At 53.8% G+C, this 17,750-nt stretch overlaps 1 protein-coding gene across 1 annotated transcript in view; it reads right to left on the minus strand.

Moving 5' to 3' along the window:
• The window catches only part of ARAP1 (ArfGAP with RhoGAP domain, ankyrin repeat and PH domain 1), a 45,790-nt gene that overhangs the window by 26,533 nt on the left and 1,507 nt on the right, over positions 1-17,750 (minus strand). The window contains 5 exon segments of the mRNA XM_007448064.1: positions 319-474; positions 616-746; positions 1,359-1,426; positions 2,008-2,177; positions 13,808-14,359. Of these exon segments, the coding sequence (XP_007448126.1) occupies positions 319-474; positions 616-746; positions 1,359-1,426; positions 2,008-2,177; positions 13,808-14,316 (1,034 nt within the window). The 5' untranslated portion in view covers positions 14,317-14,359.

The raw sequence follows: 17,750 nt of genomic DNA on the forward strand, positions 1-17,750 counted from the left end.
TTGGTTTTTTTTTTTTTTTTTTTTTTTTTTTGGCTGCTCTGTGCAGCATGAGGGATCTTAGTTCCCCAACCAGGGATCAAACCCGTGCCTCCTGCATTGGGAGCGCAGAGTCTTAACCACTGGACCGTCAGAGAAATGACTTCTCAGTTTTAAGGGTAATAAAGCATAGGTCTGGTGGGGATGATCGGCGGTTACAGTCTGCCTGGAGGGAGACCTGCTCCAATAACCCTGTCCCCTCTGGTTTTCTGATCCGCAATACCAGTATACTAGAGCCCACACCATGCAGAGCACCAGTAGGACCCACCAGGCCTCACTCACCCTTGCGGTGGGTTCTTGTCCAGCCAGCCAGCCTTGATGACCGGTGGGCTGGGGGTGGGGCCCACAGGCAGCCCGTCCATGGGGTGCGGTGGGAGATCGGGGATCCGGAGGCTGCTGGGCAAGGATGAGCTCAGGCTGCTGGTGTGCCATCCACCACTGTGGGGAGAAGAGAGGGAGTGAGGAGGCCAGAGTGGGGGCTCCCATGGGGTGGGGGCAGAGGACACGGAGAGGCTGGGCCGGGCTTGGGGAAGGAGGATAGCTGGGTGGGAGAACCACCCGAGAGAAGAGGACGCTTACTTGGGGATGCCCTCGTAGGCGTGGCCATCCTCATCTTCATCCCCTTGGTCGTCCCCGGACAGCTCCTCCCCCTCGCTCAGCAGACTGGCCACACGCACGGCCCGCGGGACTTGGCTCACTGGGGGGTCCTCCTGTTCCCCAGACCCGCTCAGTGTCATGCTCCCCTCCAAGCCCCAGATCACACCCAACTAGGGGCTGCCACATCCCCCTCTGTCCACTCCATCCTGGACCCACACAACTCTGCACATTTACTTCTCTTTCCTCACACTCCTCTCCTTCCCAGCCCCCAGCAGTCTGCACAGGGACCCAGGGAGATGGGGTCACAGGGACAGAGAAAACCAGCGCAGGCATGGGCCCAGGTGAGAGACAAAGACAGAAAGATAAAGGGATAGAGAAAAAGACACATGGATGGAGAGTTAAGGCACTCAGAGAGAGGGTGACACGGGGACACAGAAAGTGAAACAGAGACAGAGGGACAGACACCCCAAGACAGATGTGCTCCAAACACCAAGGGAGAGAAGGGGCCACACAGCCATCCAGATGCAGCTGAAGACTGGATGTGGAGCCACAAACCAGAGCCCCCAGACCCCCACAGAGCAAGACAGTGAAGGGGAAGGGAACTCTCCAGGGAGCCGGCTACCTACTCTCTATCTGGTGGTCCCCAGGGTCTGAAAGGCACCTGGGTAGCCCGCCCTCCACACTGACAGACAGACAGCCCAAACCCTAACCACTGCCTGACCCACCTTCTTGGTCATCACGGCAGCTGGGGCCCTCGGCCCCTCCTCTGGGACCTCATCGTAGTCAGGGTCATCTGGGGAGATAGAGGGGAAGGGGAGACTCAGAGGCAAAGAAGCCTGGCCTCCCCCAGCCTAAGAAAGACCTTGCCCCACCCTGGTTTGGCTTTCAAAAAAAGGCACAAAGGACAGGAAGTGCTATTTATATTCTCAGGGCTTCACAGGACAGCACTAGGGGGCGGCCAAAGGAGAGGCCAGGCCATCACAGGGAGGTCTGACTGGGCAGCAAGCTTGGGGGTCAGGGTAGGGACTGTCTTAAAAAGGCTAAAAAAAAGCAACACGAATCGAGACAAGAAAAAGTGGACAATCCAAGGAAACGCAAACTGCCCATGACCATGGAAAACAGTCCCAGACTTTAAACCATGGGCAAATCAAGAAGTCTGCCATCTGCCCACACCTAACAGTCAATAGGTCAGAGAGCTGGGTGCTGTCTCCATTCTGAGGATGAAGGGAAGGATGCTCACCTGTCCAGGGCCACAGAGTGGGTCAGTGGCAGGGCCCAACAGAACAGGGAGCACGATCCTTATACCCTTGCAGACTCTCCAGCCCTGATCCCAGGCCACCCACCCAGAGCTCCATGCTTCGCTACGGCACTCACCAAACTCTGGGAGCAGGCGGAGAGGCTTCGGGGGAATCTCTGGGGGGCTGGGAGGTGGAGATGGGGGCTGGGGAGGCCCCCGGGGGAAGGTGGCCGGGGGCTCCTCAGGCTCTGGCTGGGGAGGGAATGATGGTGGCGGTGACAGTAACGCTTCTTCCTTGGCAGGAAGGCTGGGAACAGACCAAAAGTTGGGCATCAAGTTCAGTGCGGCTGAGTCACTGCGCCAGCGACACTGCGACAGAACCAGGACTCAAACCCACTGCAGCCCCCCAGCTCACATGGGCAGCAGCACATCTCGTTCGTTCCACACACTCAGAGCCCTCCTTGCCTCACTCCCCTGCCCAAAACCCTCCAAGCTCTCCAGAGCAGGCACCTTCTTTGGCTTCATGAGCTGGCCCTGCCTTGCTGGGACAGGTTCACCTGTCTCCAAAGTGCTACGTTTTAGCCACATGTACCCACTGGATCTCCACTCTAAAAGAGAGATGAAGACCAGAAAGGGGTGGTGGTGGGGCTGTGCATCCTAGCCTGGGAGTCAGGGAAGGCTGGACCTGAGCTTTTATTTATTTATATTTTATTTATTTATTTATTTTTATTTTTGGCTGCGTTAGGTCTTTATTGCTGCGCATGGGCTTTCTCTAGTTGCGGCGAGCAGGGGCTACTCTTCGTTGCTATGCGTGGGCTTCTCATTGCAGTGGCTTCTCTTGTTATGGAGCACGGGCTCTAGGCGCGCAGGCTTCAGTAGTTGTGGCACGCAGGCTCAGTAGCTGTGACTTGCGGCCTCTAGAGCACAGGCTCAGTAGCTGTGGCGCACGGGCTTAGTCGCTCCGCGGCATGTGGGATCTTCCCGGACCAGCGACCGAACCCGTCCCCTGCATTGGCAGGCGGATTCTTAACCACTGCGCCACCAGGGAAGTCCCTGGACCTGAGCTTTTAAGGATAAGAAGGCGTTTGTTGGAGAATGGATGGAGCAGGACTGAAATGGGCATCGAGGCCAAGGGAACAGACCAGAGCCTTAGAAACCAAGTCCTGAGGCCGTTAGCCGTGGGTCTCTGGATCAAGACCATCTTCTCTCTCGTCTTGAATATTCACCATCCCCCGGGACCCGTCAAACTCACCTGAACCCACCATACTTCTCATCTCTGCTATCACTCCCCCCAGAAGCCTTCTCTGACTCCAAGGCCAGGTTCAAGGTGCCTGAACTCCCACGGCCACAGTGCTCCTGTCTGTCTGTCTCAGCACAGATCGCACCGCTTTCTGCAGGCTGAGTGTCTTCAAAGGACATCAGAGACGTGGGTTTCAACCTTGCCTCAGTCTCAGTTCCTGTGTGCCCTGGGGCAGGCACCTAGCCTTTCTGAGCCTCAGTTTCCTTGTCTGTAAAATAAGGACTACAGGGCTTCCCTGGTGGCACAGTGGTTGAGAGTCTGCCTGCCGATGTAGGGGACATGGGTTTGTGCCCCGGTCCGGGAGGATCCCACATGCCACGGAGCGGCTGGGCCCGTGAGCCAGGGCCGCTGAGCCTGAACATCCAGAGCCTGTGCTCCGCAGCGGGAGGGGCCACAACAGTGAGAGGCCCGCATACCGCAAAAAAAATAAAAAAATAAAAAAAAATAAGGACTACAAAACTGTTGTGGCAGGGTGGCTGGAGGATTAACCAAGACAAGGCGTGTCGTGCATCAGCACACAGGATGCACAGAGACCACCAGCCGGAACAGGTGCCTGAGCTCTAGAAGCCTGGCCCCAACTGCTGTCTCTGCCAGCATCCAGCAGGGGCTGAGGAAGAGCATCGGAGGGGGTGGGCAACTTTCTTCCCTGGTGATCTCAGCCTGGTCCACTGCCCCAGTGTTCCTGGCAGTGGCTGACAGTGTGTGACCGCCGAGAAGGCAAGGAAGGGCTGGGGCATGACCATGATGCCGGGCCTTTGCTCCTGCTGTTGTCTCCTGCAGGAATACCTTGCTCCCTGGTCTCTGATCAGAGAACATCTACTCATTCTTTAACTTCTTTCTCAAGTGCCCCTTCTCTGAAAGTTTTTCTTGACCCCTCCTTCCTGCTCCTCCAGGCCCTGCCCATGTTCCCCTCTGATATGAGCTTTAGATGAATTATTCCAAGTAACTTTTGCTTTTTAGTACCTCCCTCCTTTGTGCCAGGTACTGTGCTAGCATCTAAGCCAGGACCTGAACCCTGAGTCCACAGTCTGGGTGCTTCTTAGGATACCCGGCTACTTCCACATTACCCTGCACCCTATCTCCTTCTTCTCCAAGGGTAAAGAATGAACAAAAAAACTCTTTGCCCCTAGAAACCTGCTAAAAGTGGTATGTCAGCCATGCTCTGAGGCAACAGTGCCTTTGGCAAAAGGGGCCTGAGTGTGGAACTGCACCTAGACTAGGAGAAACTCTAGGTGGTCTCTTGACCTGGGGGAGAAGTCGGAGCTTTGGACTTCCCAGAGTGTGGTGGCTCATAACCGGGCACAGGCTGTGCAGGGACCTGAAACCACACTTGTGCAGTTGTTACAAGACATATTGGCCCCTTGGGGCAAGAGTTCTCTAAGCCAGGGTGGCGCCCACACCTGTTGGCTGTGAGTCTCATCCCTCATCCCTGAGCTACCCCTGGAGGACCACAGAGAACAGCTCCTGGACAGATGTGTGGACAGTGGCACTGACTGCCACAAGGACCCCACAGCAGAGGAAGACCTGCTGCTGTCCTGGTGGCCAGTTATTCCCTCTCTATATGCTTCTCAGGGAATCTGATGCCAAGTGGGCCCAGGGTAGGGGTTTAGCTGGACCTATGAAGACCCGCTGATGGACACTGTACTAGGCTGTCTCCCCGACTTGACCCTGAGTCTCTTTAGGGCAGGGGCAGCCTTGGACTTGACTCTTTATCCCCATAGCCCACCCATAGGGCCTGGCTGAGTGAGCAACAAGAGCATGTTGGATGGGTGGGTGCGGGGTGCATGGTAGGTGGATAGGTTGGTGGACAGGGTGGGGAGAGAAGCAAATGAAAGGCTGAGTGAGTACACACAGGCCCAAGGGCATGACCTGTGGTGTCGGCCCCCCGCTAGTCAAGTACAATGTCCTTGGAGACCACACAGTCTCCCAGACTCTAAGAGGAAGGGGCCCTTGGGGGCCCAGTCTGTGATCAGCTGACAGCAGAGCTCCAAGCTGTTGGACCAGGACCAGTCAGACTGGCTCAGAGCAGGGGGGACAGGCTCTGCCCTTCCAATACCAAGCAGCCTGAGTGGGCCTGGCTCCCCACCTCCCCCAGGACTGAGGGCCAGTGCTGAGGCAAAGGTGATGGCAACAGAGTATCCTCGGAGCCCAAGCGGCATCGGTCCTCCCATCTCTGGCCCCCAGTCCTCCCCCATCACTGCCTGATCTTATGAGAGGGTTCTGCCCTTCCTGAGGCCTGGCTCCCCAGCATGTGCCACACCCATCTTCTTCACTACTGTATGCCCAGCACTCAGCAGGGATGAATAAATAAATGAAGACCTGGATTAATTAATTCTTATTAATTATGTGTGTGTGTGTTTTCCCAGCTGTCTTCTACGTGCTTTACGTGGATTCATTCATTCAGTAACGTATGGCTTATTGCTATTCCCACTTTACAGATGAGGAAACGGAGGCACAGAGACACAAAGTTAATTTGTCCTTGGTCCCACAGCTGGGATTTGCACCCAGGAAATCCAGCACCACAGCTGAAAGCTCAACCACCAGTGGCAAATGAGGAGGCCACAGCCAGGATCTGAGGGCTTCTCTGAGGCCCGTCTCCTCACACTGGCACCCAACTCAGGATCCAGGCAGCTCTAGGGTTGATGTTCCATCCAAAAGGAAATGTGATCACAGCTCTGATGGCTGTTACCACTGTAAGAAAGGAGAGGGGAACAGACGCTAAGGGCTCCTCTCCCAGCAAAGCCTTTGCAGGAAGAGGGCTATGTGCCAAGAAGGTGGGAGAAAGAGGCCCCATGGGCCTCCCGACCTCATTCTAGACACCTCCTCCAGGAAGCCTCCAAGCTGACCCCCCGCCTGCCTACCACAGGGGACCAGGGTCATGCTGAGTCAGAGCCAGGCCCAGGAAAGGAGAAGTGCTATCAGGAAGGCACGGATGTGGGAAAATCCCAGGGGAAGGGGCAGTGCCCACAGAATGACCCTAACCCAGCCAGAGTCCTGGCCACTCAGTGCCTGCACCCCTTAGAGCAGCCCCAGCTCCAGTCTGCGGCTAAGGTCCAGCTGGGATGTTCCCCACTGATCTCTGACCCCACAAGACCAGTAGATCAGTCCCAAACCTGAGCAGGGACTCAGTGGTCCCTCCTATGAGCCTTCGCTCACACCACTTCCTCCTGCCTGCATCTCCCTGCCCTCTCCTTACATCTCAGTCCATGGAAAGCCTATCTGTACCTCAAAATACGGCTCAATGGGCCTCTTCTAGGTAGCCTCCAAGATGCCCACACAGAGCTGCTCACCCCCCGCCCCTCATTCCTGGCTCCTCTGCTCCTTAAGCCCCTTTCTCCTCTACCCAAGTGACATATGGATCTGGGCACTCCTGGGCAGGGCCCACTCCAGCCTGGGCCCTCAGCCTAAGGTTTGTTTTATTGGTTTAGGGCAAATACACACAGCCAACCTTGTATCTGTGGGTTGAGGGATATATGAGAGTCCTGAGCCAGAATGGGTAAGAGTAGAGTGACCATATAATTAATCATATAAACCAGAACATTTCTGACAGTTAAAAGAGGCCCTATTAATAACTATGTCAGGGCAACAGATGTAAGCAGGCCTGTCCTGGATGAAATGAGATTTGTGGTCACTGTAGGTAAGAGACAGAGCTTTGCAGCCAGGTGGGTCTGGGCTTGCATCCCAGCTAGACCTCACATCAGTTTGTGTCCTTACAAAGCAGGTCACTTTACCTCTGAGCCTCAGGTTCCTCTCTGGGCTGCTTCCAGGCTCACTGATAATTCAGTAAGGAGAGCCAACTGCCACATGTCACCAGCACAACTTTCTCACCCTGCCTGTGGCTGAAGGAGGCTCAGGCCCCACAGGATGGGCCAGGAACCTGTCCCATAGCCCTCTCCTCCAGGGTGGCCCCTGGCTCTCCCTTCACTCCTTTCTATTTATGTCAAACACCATAAGGGTAGATGGGCAGGGCTGCAGAGTGGGGCAGCCTGAATATCTCAGCCTGGCCTTGAACTGATCCACTCTTACATTCCAGCCATCCTTGACTGAGCTGCATTCCATAAATGCATACTTCCAGGCTTTTCATATGTTGTTCCTTCCACCAGGAACGCAACTCCATCTGGCCATCTCCTACTTCTCCTTCCAAAGGTGCAAATCATACATCTTCCCCCTCCACTTTGCGCCTCCCTTCATGCCCCAGGGGCCTCCTGAGGCTTCTCCAGTCCCCACACTTCTGAGCACTCAGTATAGTTGTATCTGTCAATGTTTGCTTCACTGAACTGACCTCAGAGGACCAAGGACTCAGGCCTATACCCTGTCCTGGAATCAGGACTTTCCCCCTACAGGGTCACACAGGCCTTGGAGGGACCCAGCCCAAACCCAGCTCCTGGATTTTCACCAGCAGGGCCAAGAGGTGGGATCAGACTCTGATTTGGACACATCTGCCTCCTCTTCTGACCTCCTCTTCCCACAGGGGCAATCTTTCCCAACTGCCCACTTCCTCATCCTACTTGGGGCCCAGGCCTCAGCCCTATGTTTCTTTCTTCCTCCGTGGCTGCCCTCGTCCTTCCTTCTCCATCATGAGGCCCAAGGGTCAGCCCCTCTAGTGCTTTCTGGGCTCTGTCCTACTTACTTCTGCCCAAGCCACAGCAGAGAAAGCCCTTCTTGGGGTCTCACTTGCTTAGACGTGATGTCTGCAGTATGCCTCTCAGCTTTTGCATATGCTGTGAGTCCCCTCAGGCCAATCCCTTCTCCATGCCACAGCATCACCCAACACAGAGGGGGCTTCCTTGACTGTGTTCTGAATGAATGACCATCTCCCCACTCACATACTGATTACTGGAGGTCAGCAGCTCTCCATCCCTCCATACAGCAGTGCCGAGGGACCTGGCATCCACCCCCAAACCAAGGTTTCACCCAGCTCTTTGTACTTCACCCTGGAACAATATAGCCATCATTTGCTAAGCACCCGCTATGTGCCAGACATCCTGCTGGGAGTCTTTTTTTTGTTTAATCCCCAGACGACCTGGATCATCGACTCCCCTGTGCTCAGGACACACCTCCTTCACCAGGAAGTCCACCCAAACTGCTCCCTCCTGTAAGCTCACACAGTTGGGAGTCTTGCTGTCATGGGCAGGAAAGGGCTGAGGCCCAGGTCTCCCATGGCAGCTCTTCCTGCTTCCCAGGCCTGACCCTGTGCTGGCTTGTGAAGGCAGTAGGGGGAGGAAGTTCACCCTTCAGGTGGCTCACAACTGTACTAGCCCCTCTGCCCCATCCCAGGGCCGGCCTTGCTGGAGGAGAAGGTGCAGGTGTCTGCTGGGCCCTATGGAAAGACGAGCCAAGGGCGCAGGGCAGGGCCAGGTACACAGACAGGGCCTGGTTAGAGGAATCTCTATGTCCCCAGTGGCCCAAGCACAGGGTTATTGAGCTCATTAGGGATCACAGCAATTGGGGGAAGCCCCCCAATGACACAGGCACCCCCACCACACCACCAGCCCTGGAAGGAGGGATAGGAAGTCACCAGCTAAGTGCCAGCCCTTGGCAGCCCTTCCTATCACCTGGACTGGGGGGAGAGCAAGGGGGCTCTGGTAGGAGCTGCCCAGAGCCACAGCACCCTTGAATTTGACCCTGAGAGAAGTCACTGAAGCCTCTGGAGGCAATCCTCAGTGGGGTGCAGGGAGCCAGAACCGAGATCAGCACAAGATCCCTGAAGGGCAGAGACCCCACAGAGGAGCAGTCTGTGCAGCCCAGGAAACAGGCCCCCGGGGGCTCCCAGTGGACCCGAGAGAGAGGTTTATGGGGAGATGGAGACCTGGAAAGCCCAGGGCAGAGAGGGCGAAGAGAGAGGGGAGAAAAGGAAAGGGCAGGAGAAAAACAGAAAATGTAGACAAAGTGAAAGAAGACAGAAAATTCTGAGAGTAAAAAAGGGAGGGGGAAGAGACCAGCACAGAAAACCCAGCCTGCGGAGAGGTGGCAGGCAGACAGACAGACAGGAGGGATTCCTGCCCTCCCAGGCCCGCCAGAGGAGCCTCCCCCACTTCCCTTGGCCGACAGCCCAGCCCAAGGCGGTCCCTCGCTCACCCTCTGACGTCCTTTGGGTCCGGGGCCCGAGGACTCCTGTGGCCCTGGTCAGCCGGGCCCAGCGTGTGCCGTTCCCTGCCTGTGCAGGCTGTGTCCGACCTGGGCTGGTCTCACAGACAGCCCGGCCCCACTCCCTGGGTATGTCTGAGGCCGCGTCTGGGTCCAGGCATGGCTCTGTACACCCGTGATTTGGGTCTGAGTGTCTGTGATCACTTGTCTGAGTGTGTGTTCCTGTGTGTAACTGTGGGTCTGTCCGGGAGAGTGAGTGTGTGTATGTGTACGTGTGTGTCTGTGTCTGAATACAGCTCTGGTCTCCTCTAGCTTCCTGCTCTCCGCCTCCCCCCGCCCCTCTGCAGCCCTGGCCAACACACACACTTCCTGAAAACACGGACTGAGACAGAGAGAAAAGTCACCCAGAATCCCCCGGGACAGACACTTCCTCTCCGCCCCCAGGCTGCCCCCCCACCCAGCTGGAGTGAGTGGACAAGCCACCCCAGTGCCATCTAGCAGGACCTTACAGAGTGAACACCCAGAAGGCCCTGGCCCTGGCTGGCCCCTCCCCATGCCCACAAGGAGGCCCAGAGAAGCTGGGAAAGAGGCTCTCTGAAGGGAGCAAGTTCTGCCCTGGCAACAAGTGATCAGCCTTCAGGAAGACCAGGGATTGGCTGGGCTGCAGGGTGATCAAAGGCACAGGTGGGAGGCCTTGCAGTGTGACTCTAGCTGGTAGCTGTCCCGTCTGGACAAATACTCCCTCTTCCCAAGGTATCTCCAGACATCCTGGTGTCAGAGGAGGAAACAGAGGCCCAGAGCAGCCTAGGAGGGGCTCTGCAGGGTGACCCTGGAACCCTGGATCAGGAATGACCTCTGCCACGCACAGGGAAGCAGGCTCAGAGGGTTCACATCTATGAGACTTAAAGCTGAGTAGACAGTCCCAGGCCAGGAGGCAGGGTTTGAACATCAGCTTCCCCTGCGCTGAGCTGTGTGACTTTGAACAAGTTTCTCAGCATCTCTGGACTTGTCAGCTAGTTCCCTATGACAGGCTTAAGTGATGGTGGGTGTGCAAACCCTTTGAGGGTGCAATGGGGTCCTCCCAGGCCAGGCAGAATAATGAACCTGGTTCTGAGTCCTGACCCAGCTGGCGCAGAGGGGAGAGGACCCCATCCCTGCTCCTTTTCTGCCTGCCTCCCTTGAAGTCTCTCCCTTTCTAAGAGGCCTGGGGTGACAGAGATTGGGTAGTGGGAAGGGATTTGGGGTGCCCTGTAACCCTACTGTCCAGGGTCCACTAGGGGTGAGTCAGCGCGGGCAGCACATGTGCTCAGCGCCTGGCAGTACAGAAGCTCATGCAGGCCTCATCTATTTGCTAACACAGCAAACACTTGCTGAGTGCCTATTAGGCACCTGGCACTGTTTCAGAAGTTGGGGATTCAGTCGTAGATGAAACTGACGAGCACCTGAGCACTAATGGAGCTGACATTCTAGGGGGCTCAGCCTCTTGGCAGCACGTGCAAACACAGCACAAGCACACACTGGCTCACACCTGACAGTACACAAATAACACACATGCCAATTCACCACCCACATCACACGCACTCACAAATACACTCACGCTGTTGGAGTCCCCACAATACCAGTACACATGGGCACGTGTATGTGTGCACACAGGCCTTGATAAACTTGCACACACTACAGCAAGTCACCACTGAAACTGTATGGTGCATACAGTTTCAAATCCCCACCTGTGTGCATACGTTAGGATCACACATCGCCTCCCTTAGGACATGTGCGGATGCAAAAATACACAGACACACTACTACCCTGATAGACACACGCCTAGGGGTGCACACACACAAACTGGCCAGGCATGCCCTCACGTGGAGTCACTAGATCCCAAATTCTGCTGGGGAGCCCAGTGATGGACTGGAGCCAGGCAAAAATGCTCCCTCAGAGGGTGGGAGGGAGGGAGACAAAGAGGGAAGAGATATGGGAACATATATATATGTATAACTGACTCACTCTGTTATAAAGCAGAAACTAACACACCATTGTAAAGCAATTATACCCCAATAAAGATGTTAAAAAAAAAAAAAAATGCTCCCTCAGTCACCACGTGATCTGGTGTAAGAGGCCCTATGATTGAGAGGGTGAGACCCTCATCACTAGAGGGTGCAGGCAAGGACAGGAAGGCCACATCAGGAAGCGGGGACACCTGCAAGGGGGGCAGGAGCAGGCCAGGCTGAGCAGTCTTCCACTGTGCACCACGGAGCCTGGAGTCATAGAAAGGGGTTATGAGGGGACAGGGTAGCCAGTCAGGCTGAATCCTCACCCCAAACTTGCCCAGCCTTTGCCTGTTACACATATGTGAGGCTCTGTCAGCCCTTAGTTTTTCTCCCTCTGGGCTTTAAAGACTTTGTACACCTTGCGAGCCCAGGATGCTAGGACTACAGATGCCCACAATTCCAAATGTCAAAGACCCCAGGACACAGGAAGCCAGGCTTGGCAGCTCACCTGCCACTCTGCCCTAAGGAACAGCCCCAAATTGCAAGGAATAATTGCCTACAAGTTCTGTGAGCACGGAATGAATTTTGGGTCCTCTAGCTACAAGGGGCCGGACTCCTGACCATGGGAGTCTGGCCTCTCCCAGACATTGGCTAAGTTCAGACTGAGGATCTGAGAGTGGGGCCTGGTACCCTGGGGTGAAGATAGGACCCTTGCTCTACCCAGCAAGTCTCCTGAATTCAGATGTCAGTACCAGGAGGGCCATGGAGAGCCAAGGAGGACACCTGATGGGGAAACAGGCCCAGAGGGGCAGCTCCTAATCAGAGTCATGGAGCCAGCTGGACCTGCTCAGGTATCCTGCCTTCTAGGCAGGCACCCAGGCCTCCACTCCTCGACTGGGGTTTTTGCCTCCTCAGCCTTCGTGAACTTCCTATGGACAGGGCCCTGCCTCCTGCCCTTGTTCACCCACTCCCAACCCCCAGAGACAAGCAAACAGACAGACAGACACACAGGCACACACTCCATCCTAATGATGGAGTTAAAGGAAATAGAAATTACTCCTACATGCAGGAAAGTGGCCACTAGAGGGTGCAGTGGCACCAGGAAACTCCAGTCCGGTCTATAAGCCAGGCTCCCGGGGGACCCCAGTGGTGCTCCCAGTTGTGTGAACCCAGGAAAGGCACAATAAACTTTTTGTGCTTTCACCCGTCTCAAAACACCACAGCCCTGGCTTGGCTTTGAAGGCCCCTTTACTTTATGCCCCTCTCTGGGTGAGGAAAACCTCCCAGACCCTCCCCACGGGGGCTCCCCTAGCATATACTTGGTATGGATCCAGCCAGTGACGCCCTCCCTTCTCTGAGCCTTAGTTTCTCTGCTTGAAAACAGGACACAAATGCCCTGAAGCACTTGAGCAGGGATCAAACGAGAGCATGTGAGCAAAGCACCCAGCACAGTGCCCAACAGTAACACGGACCAGGAGACCTCTCTGAACATCTCTTCCTCCTCCAAGAAGCCTTCCCAGCTTAGGCTGACTTGGCCAAGTGCTGCAATAAAGCTCCATTACACCCCACATACCCAGCCATACTTGGGGATGCTCCTCCAAGCTGGGCACCCCAGCAAATGGCAGGAAGGGAGGGCATATGTAAAGGAGGTTAAATGGCGTGTCCACAGAATTAGGAGGAAACTCAAGAAAACAAGGAGTACCAGGAGCTAGGAGGGAAGAAAACAGTTCTGGGGAGGAGGGAGGGTGAGTAGGATGTGGCCTGAGAAGTGTCTCCAGGATCGGGTGACATGTGGCAGGAGCAGTGTGAAAGGGGAATACGGGAGCACCCGCGCCAGGCCCAGGGCAGTTGCTGCACCCCCCAGAACGAGTTCTTCATTCTAGACTTCCCATTTCCCCCACATACTACCTCCTGACTTGAGAAATGCACTCTGGTCTCCCAGTATCTCACACTCACCAGGCCCCAGACTGAACTCCAGACTTCCTCCCAAGCTCCCTCCTGTGGCCAGGTCCCAGATCAGGAACTGCACCACCATCTACCCAAGATGGGAACCTGGATGTCATGAGCCTCCTCTCTCCCTCTCTGCTCATGCCCAGGCCGTCCCCAAGTCCTGTCCACGCTAGGGCCGACCTCTCACTCCAATATGCCTACTTCTCTCCAGTCTCACTAGCACAGCCTGAGCGGGGGCCTCCCACCTGGCCCTGCACCCTCTCACTGGTCTCCCAGACTCCTCCCCCATCAACCTTAGCAGCAGCCGGGGTCATCCTTTCTGTACGCAGCTTTCATCTGATTGCTCTGCTTAAAACCTCCCTGGGCTCCCCGCCTGGCCTTCACAGCATGTCCCACCAGCGCCATCCACGAACCCACCCTCGCTCACACAACAGTTCAGCCACACTGTCTGCTCAGAGCACCTGTGGACGGTGCTTCCCACCTCTGAGCTTTGCACATGCTATTCCCTCCACCAAGGTGCCTTTCTTACCCTAGTGGCAAAGGCCACAGACTCCCCCTCAACCCTCTAGATCCTCTGCCCATGTTCCTCCATTATGGACGGCATCCACTCACCTCACCAGCAGGCGGGGGGGCCCAGTGCGAGGGGGCACGGGTGGAACGCTGAGCTCTGTCAAATGCCGCTTGGCAGGCAGCGGGGGCAGCACAGGGTCTGGGGCAGACGTGGATGTGGGGGAGAAGCAGGTGGGTGGAAGGCAGTTCCTCCGGGGCGGGATGGGTGGGGCAGTGGGTAGCCCCTCATCCTCTCCAGCCGTGGGCATTGGCTCTGGTGGAGTGGTGGCCACAGGTGGTGAGCGGAAGACATGACGCTTCATGGGCACGGGCCGTGGGGTCAGGCGGGGTGCAGGGGCTGGGGGCGTGTGGGCACGGAGCAGGCCAGCCAGGATGCGGCGGCGGTGGCCGGGGAGCAGCATGCCCATGTCCACCAGGCGGGCATCGCTGAGGCCTTGGCACTCTGTGGCCCACACCAGTCCGTGCTGCTCAAAGAGCCTGGTGTACTGCTCCAGGTGCAGTGCCCGCAGCCACTCAGCCACCGATAGGGCCCCATCCCCGGCCTCTGCCATTGTTCCTGTCAGCAGAAGCCAGCCAGCAGGACTCTGTCCAGACCTGGAAGAGATACATGGGCACAGGTCAGAGGCATGGTTGCCCAGGTATAGGTCCCCAGTCAACAATTCTCTGTGGGTTTCCCATGCCATGGGTAAGGTCTGTATTTAAGCCCTCTCCCCTGTGTCCCACGTGCCAGGCAAGGCCAGGTACTGCCTGGTCCCTGAACACGCAGGCTTCTACCACTGCCTGAAACCTGACACCCCACCCCTGTGGCCTCCTAGCATCCAGATCCTCTAGCAAGCCCTCCAGGACCTTCAGAGTTGGTACTACCCGAACCCCCATCCATAGCCTTGGCCACTGCTGTCGCTATGTCTGCACACACATTCCCTCCCGCCCGCTGCAAGACCCAGGCAAGGACCCAATTCCTTCTGAGGTGCCAGTTTCCAGCTGAGGGCCAGGCCCAGGGGTTAGCAAGTATAGGTGGGATTGAGGGATACCACTGCTGGTCCCCCTGCAGGCCCAGTCTGTGGGTTGAGCCTTACACCCACCTCCATGCCCCTGGAGGAAGCAGAATACTCCAGGAGATGAGGTAACCCAGCATCACACAGCCTCTGGGGTCCTGGTCCGGTGAGTGAGCAACCCCTCCCACCCCCGAGGAGGGACAGAGGGGAATGTATAGGAAAGGCCATTCATTCATTTGATAGCCTTGCGCTAGGCAATGGGGACTAAGGGCCCCTACCAATACTCAAGAACTCCTGAACTGGCAAGAGTCAAGGAACAGATGATGCAAAGCAGTGATTAACAGATCAAAAGAAAAAAGTTATCTGTTCATCTCCACAGATACTAAAGAGGCATATGATAAAACTCAATATCCAGCGTACTTAAACAAAAATTGCAGTATCGGTAAAATAGAAATGGATCAACACTTCCTTAAAATAAAAACCAGCACTTTGCTTAATGGAAAAACAGTAGAAAAACTTCCATCATCATAAAAGTTCTAGACAACAAAAATATATCATTGGTATAAAAACTGGGAAAGAAGAGTTAATCTATTACCTAACAATAATATGAGTTTGGAGTTGGAAAACCCGAGAAGCTCAGCTGAGAAACTATTACAAACAATAAAAGAATTTAGTAAGATAGCTGGGTTCAAAATTAATATAACAGAATTGATATTTATAAGCAATAACCAGGTAGAAACCAGGATGAAAGACCTCATTTATAATAGCATCACAAAATAAAAACCACCAAGAATAAACTTAATAAGAAATGTGCACGATCGGGCTTCCCTGGTGGTGCAGTGGTTAAGAATCCACCTGCCAATGCAGGGGACGTGGGTTCGAGCCCTGGTCCAGGAAGATCCCACATGCCGCGGAGCAACGAATCCCATGTGCCACAACTACTGAGCCTGCGCTCTAGAGCCCACAAGCCACAACTGCTGGGCCCACGCACCACAGCTACTGAAGCCCGTGCGCCTAGAGCCCGTGCTCCACAAGAGAAGCAAGAGAAGCTCCATGACGAGAAGCCTGTGCACCACAACAAAGAGTAGCCCCCGCTCACGGCAACTAGAGAAAGCCCGTGTGCAGCAACGAAGACCCAATGCAGCCAAAAATAAATAAATAAAGTTTAAAAAAAAAAAAAAGAAATGTGCAGGATTTATAGCGAGAAAAATGTGCAGTGTTATTAAGGGGCAAAAAGGAGAGCTGGACAGATAGAAAGACATGATATTCTCCTGGATGGAGAATATCATAAAGATATTAATTCTCAGTTAATTTATAAATGTGCACTATCCTGCTAAGTACACACACAGAATTGGGGGGGGGCGGGGGGGCGGGCGGTGGCCAGACAAGTTTATTTGAAAGTTCATGTGGAAAAACAAACAAGCAGGAAGAGCCAGGAAAATTCTGGAAGTGAGGGAGTGGGGCAAAGGAAGGGTAAAGAGTGAGAATCAGCCTCACCACATATTAAAACATAAAACCATGGCAATTAAAACAGTACAGGTTACCAGCACTTGAACAGACAGATCAATTAAACAGAACAGAAGGTTCAAAAACAGACTCAAATAAATCTAAGAATTTAGTATACAACAAAAGTAACATCTCAAACTAGTGGGGAAGAGATGGATTATTAAATTGTCGGGACAACTGTGGAGCAAGCTACAAAGCTGAACCTCTACACCTTACAACAGGATAAATTACAGACAAATCAAAGATTTCAAAATAATAAATAAAACCATGAAAGGACTTAAAAAACCCTTGTCTAAGAGAGGCAAAAGTCTTCTGGAAATGATACAAATCCAGAAGGATAAAGAAAAGAGTAAAACACTCAACTATATACAAATCAAACATTCCTGCATGATTAAAAAAAATTAAAAGGCACCATAAGCAAGGCCAAAAGATAAATGACAAACCAGGGGCTGTCACTCATACCCCAAACATAGACTAATTTTCCTAAAAAGTGAAAAGCACCTAGAAATAAGACACAGACCAGTAACCTAACAGAAAAACAGGCAAAGAATATGAACAGAGAAATTCACAGAAAGAAAAGTATAAATGGTTCTTAAACACAGGAAAAGGAACTTAACCTCCCCACACTGAGTGGTGACAGGGCAAGGCATTCCCCTCCCTGGCCGGGCCAGTGCCTCTGGGAAGGGCAATGCCACCATCGATTTGAAACCCCAATGCTTCTGTGCCCTTTGATCCAGCCACCCACGGGCACTTACCCTGCAGTCTTCCTGATGCATGTCCAAAATGACGTGCATAGGTTATTGGTTACAGCACTGTGTATAACAACAAAGGGTTGGAAGTAACCAAAATACCCAAAACTCGGGGAATGGTTAACTAAATTACAGTGTAGTCATACGGGAGAATACTGAGCCATAGAAAATGAGGAAACGTTTTATATATTAGTGTGAGATGACCTCCAAGATGTGTTGCTAAATGATTAAAGAAAAATGAGGAAACTCTGTAAAAAAGGAGGAAACTCCTTACATGTTGATGAGGGATGACCTCCAGTATGTATTAAGTGACCAAAGAAAGGTTCAAAACAGTATAGAGAACATTCTGCCTTTCACATGGGGAAAAAAAAAGGGGGGTGGGGGGAAAGGATAGATCAGTATGTGTCTACCACTAAATGCATAAGATATCTCTGAAAAGATACATACGAGACAGGTGACGCTGGTTGCCTCTAAGGAGGAAAACTGAGGGTTGAGGGGGGCAGGAGGGAGCAGAGGCAGAGCCAGACTTCACAGGGCCTGAAGCTTACCCAATTTGGATGCCCTCTTTCAGAAAAAGAATACAAGAGTATCTTATCATTTTCCAATATATACAAATATCAAATCATTATGTTGTACACCTGAAACTAATATAATGTTATATGTCAATTACATCTCAATTAAAAAATTTTTTAATTAAAAAAAAAAAAAAGAGGGCTTCCCTGGTGGCGCAGTGGT

This window comes from Lipotes vexillifer, unplaced genomic scaffold (assembly GCF_000442215.2).
Source record: "Lipotes vexillifer unplaced genomic scaffold, Lipotes_vexillifer_v1.1 scaffold640, whole genome shotgun sequence".
NCBI lineage: Eukaryota > Metazoa > Chordata > Mammalia > Artiodactyla > Lipotidae > Lipotes > Lipotes vexillifer.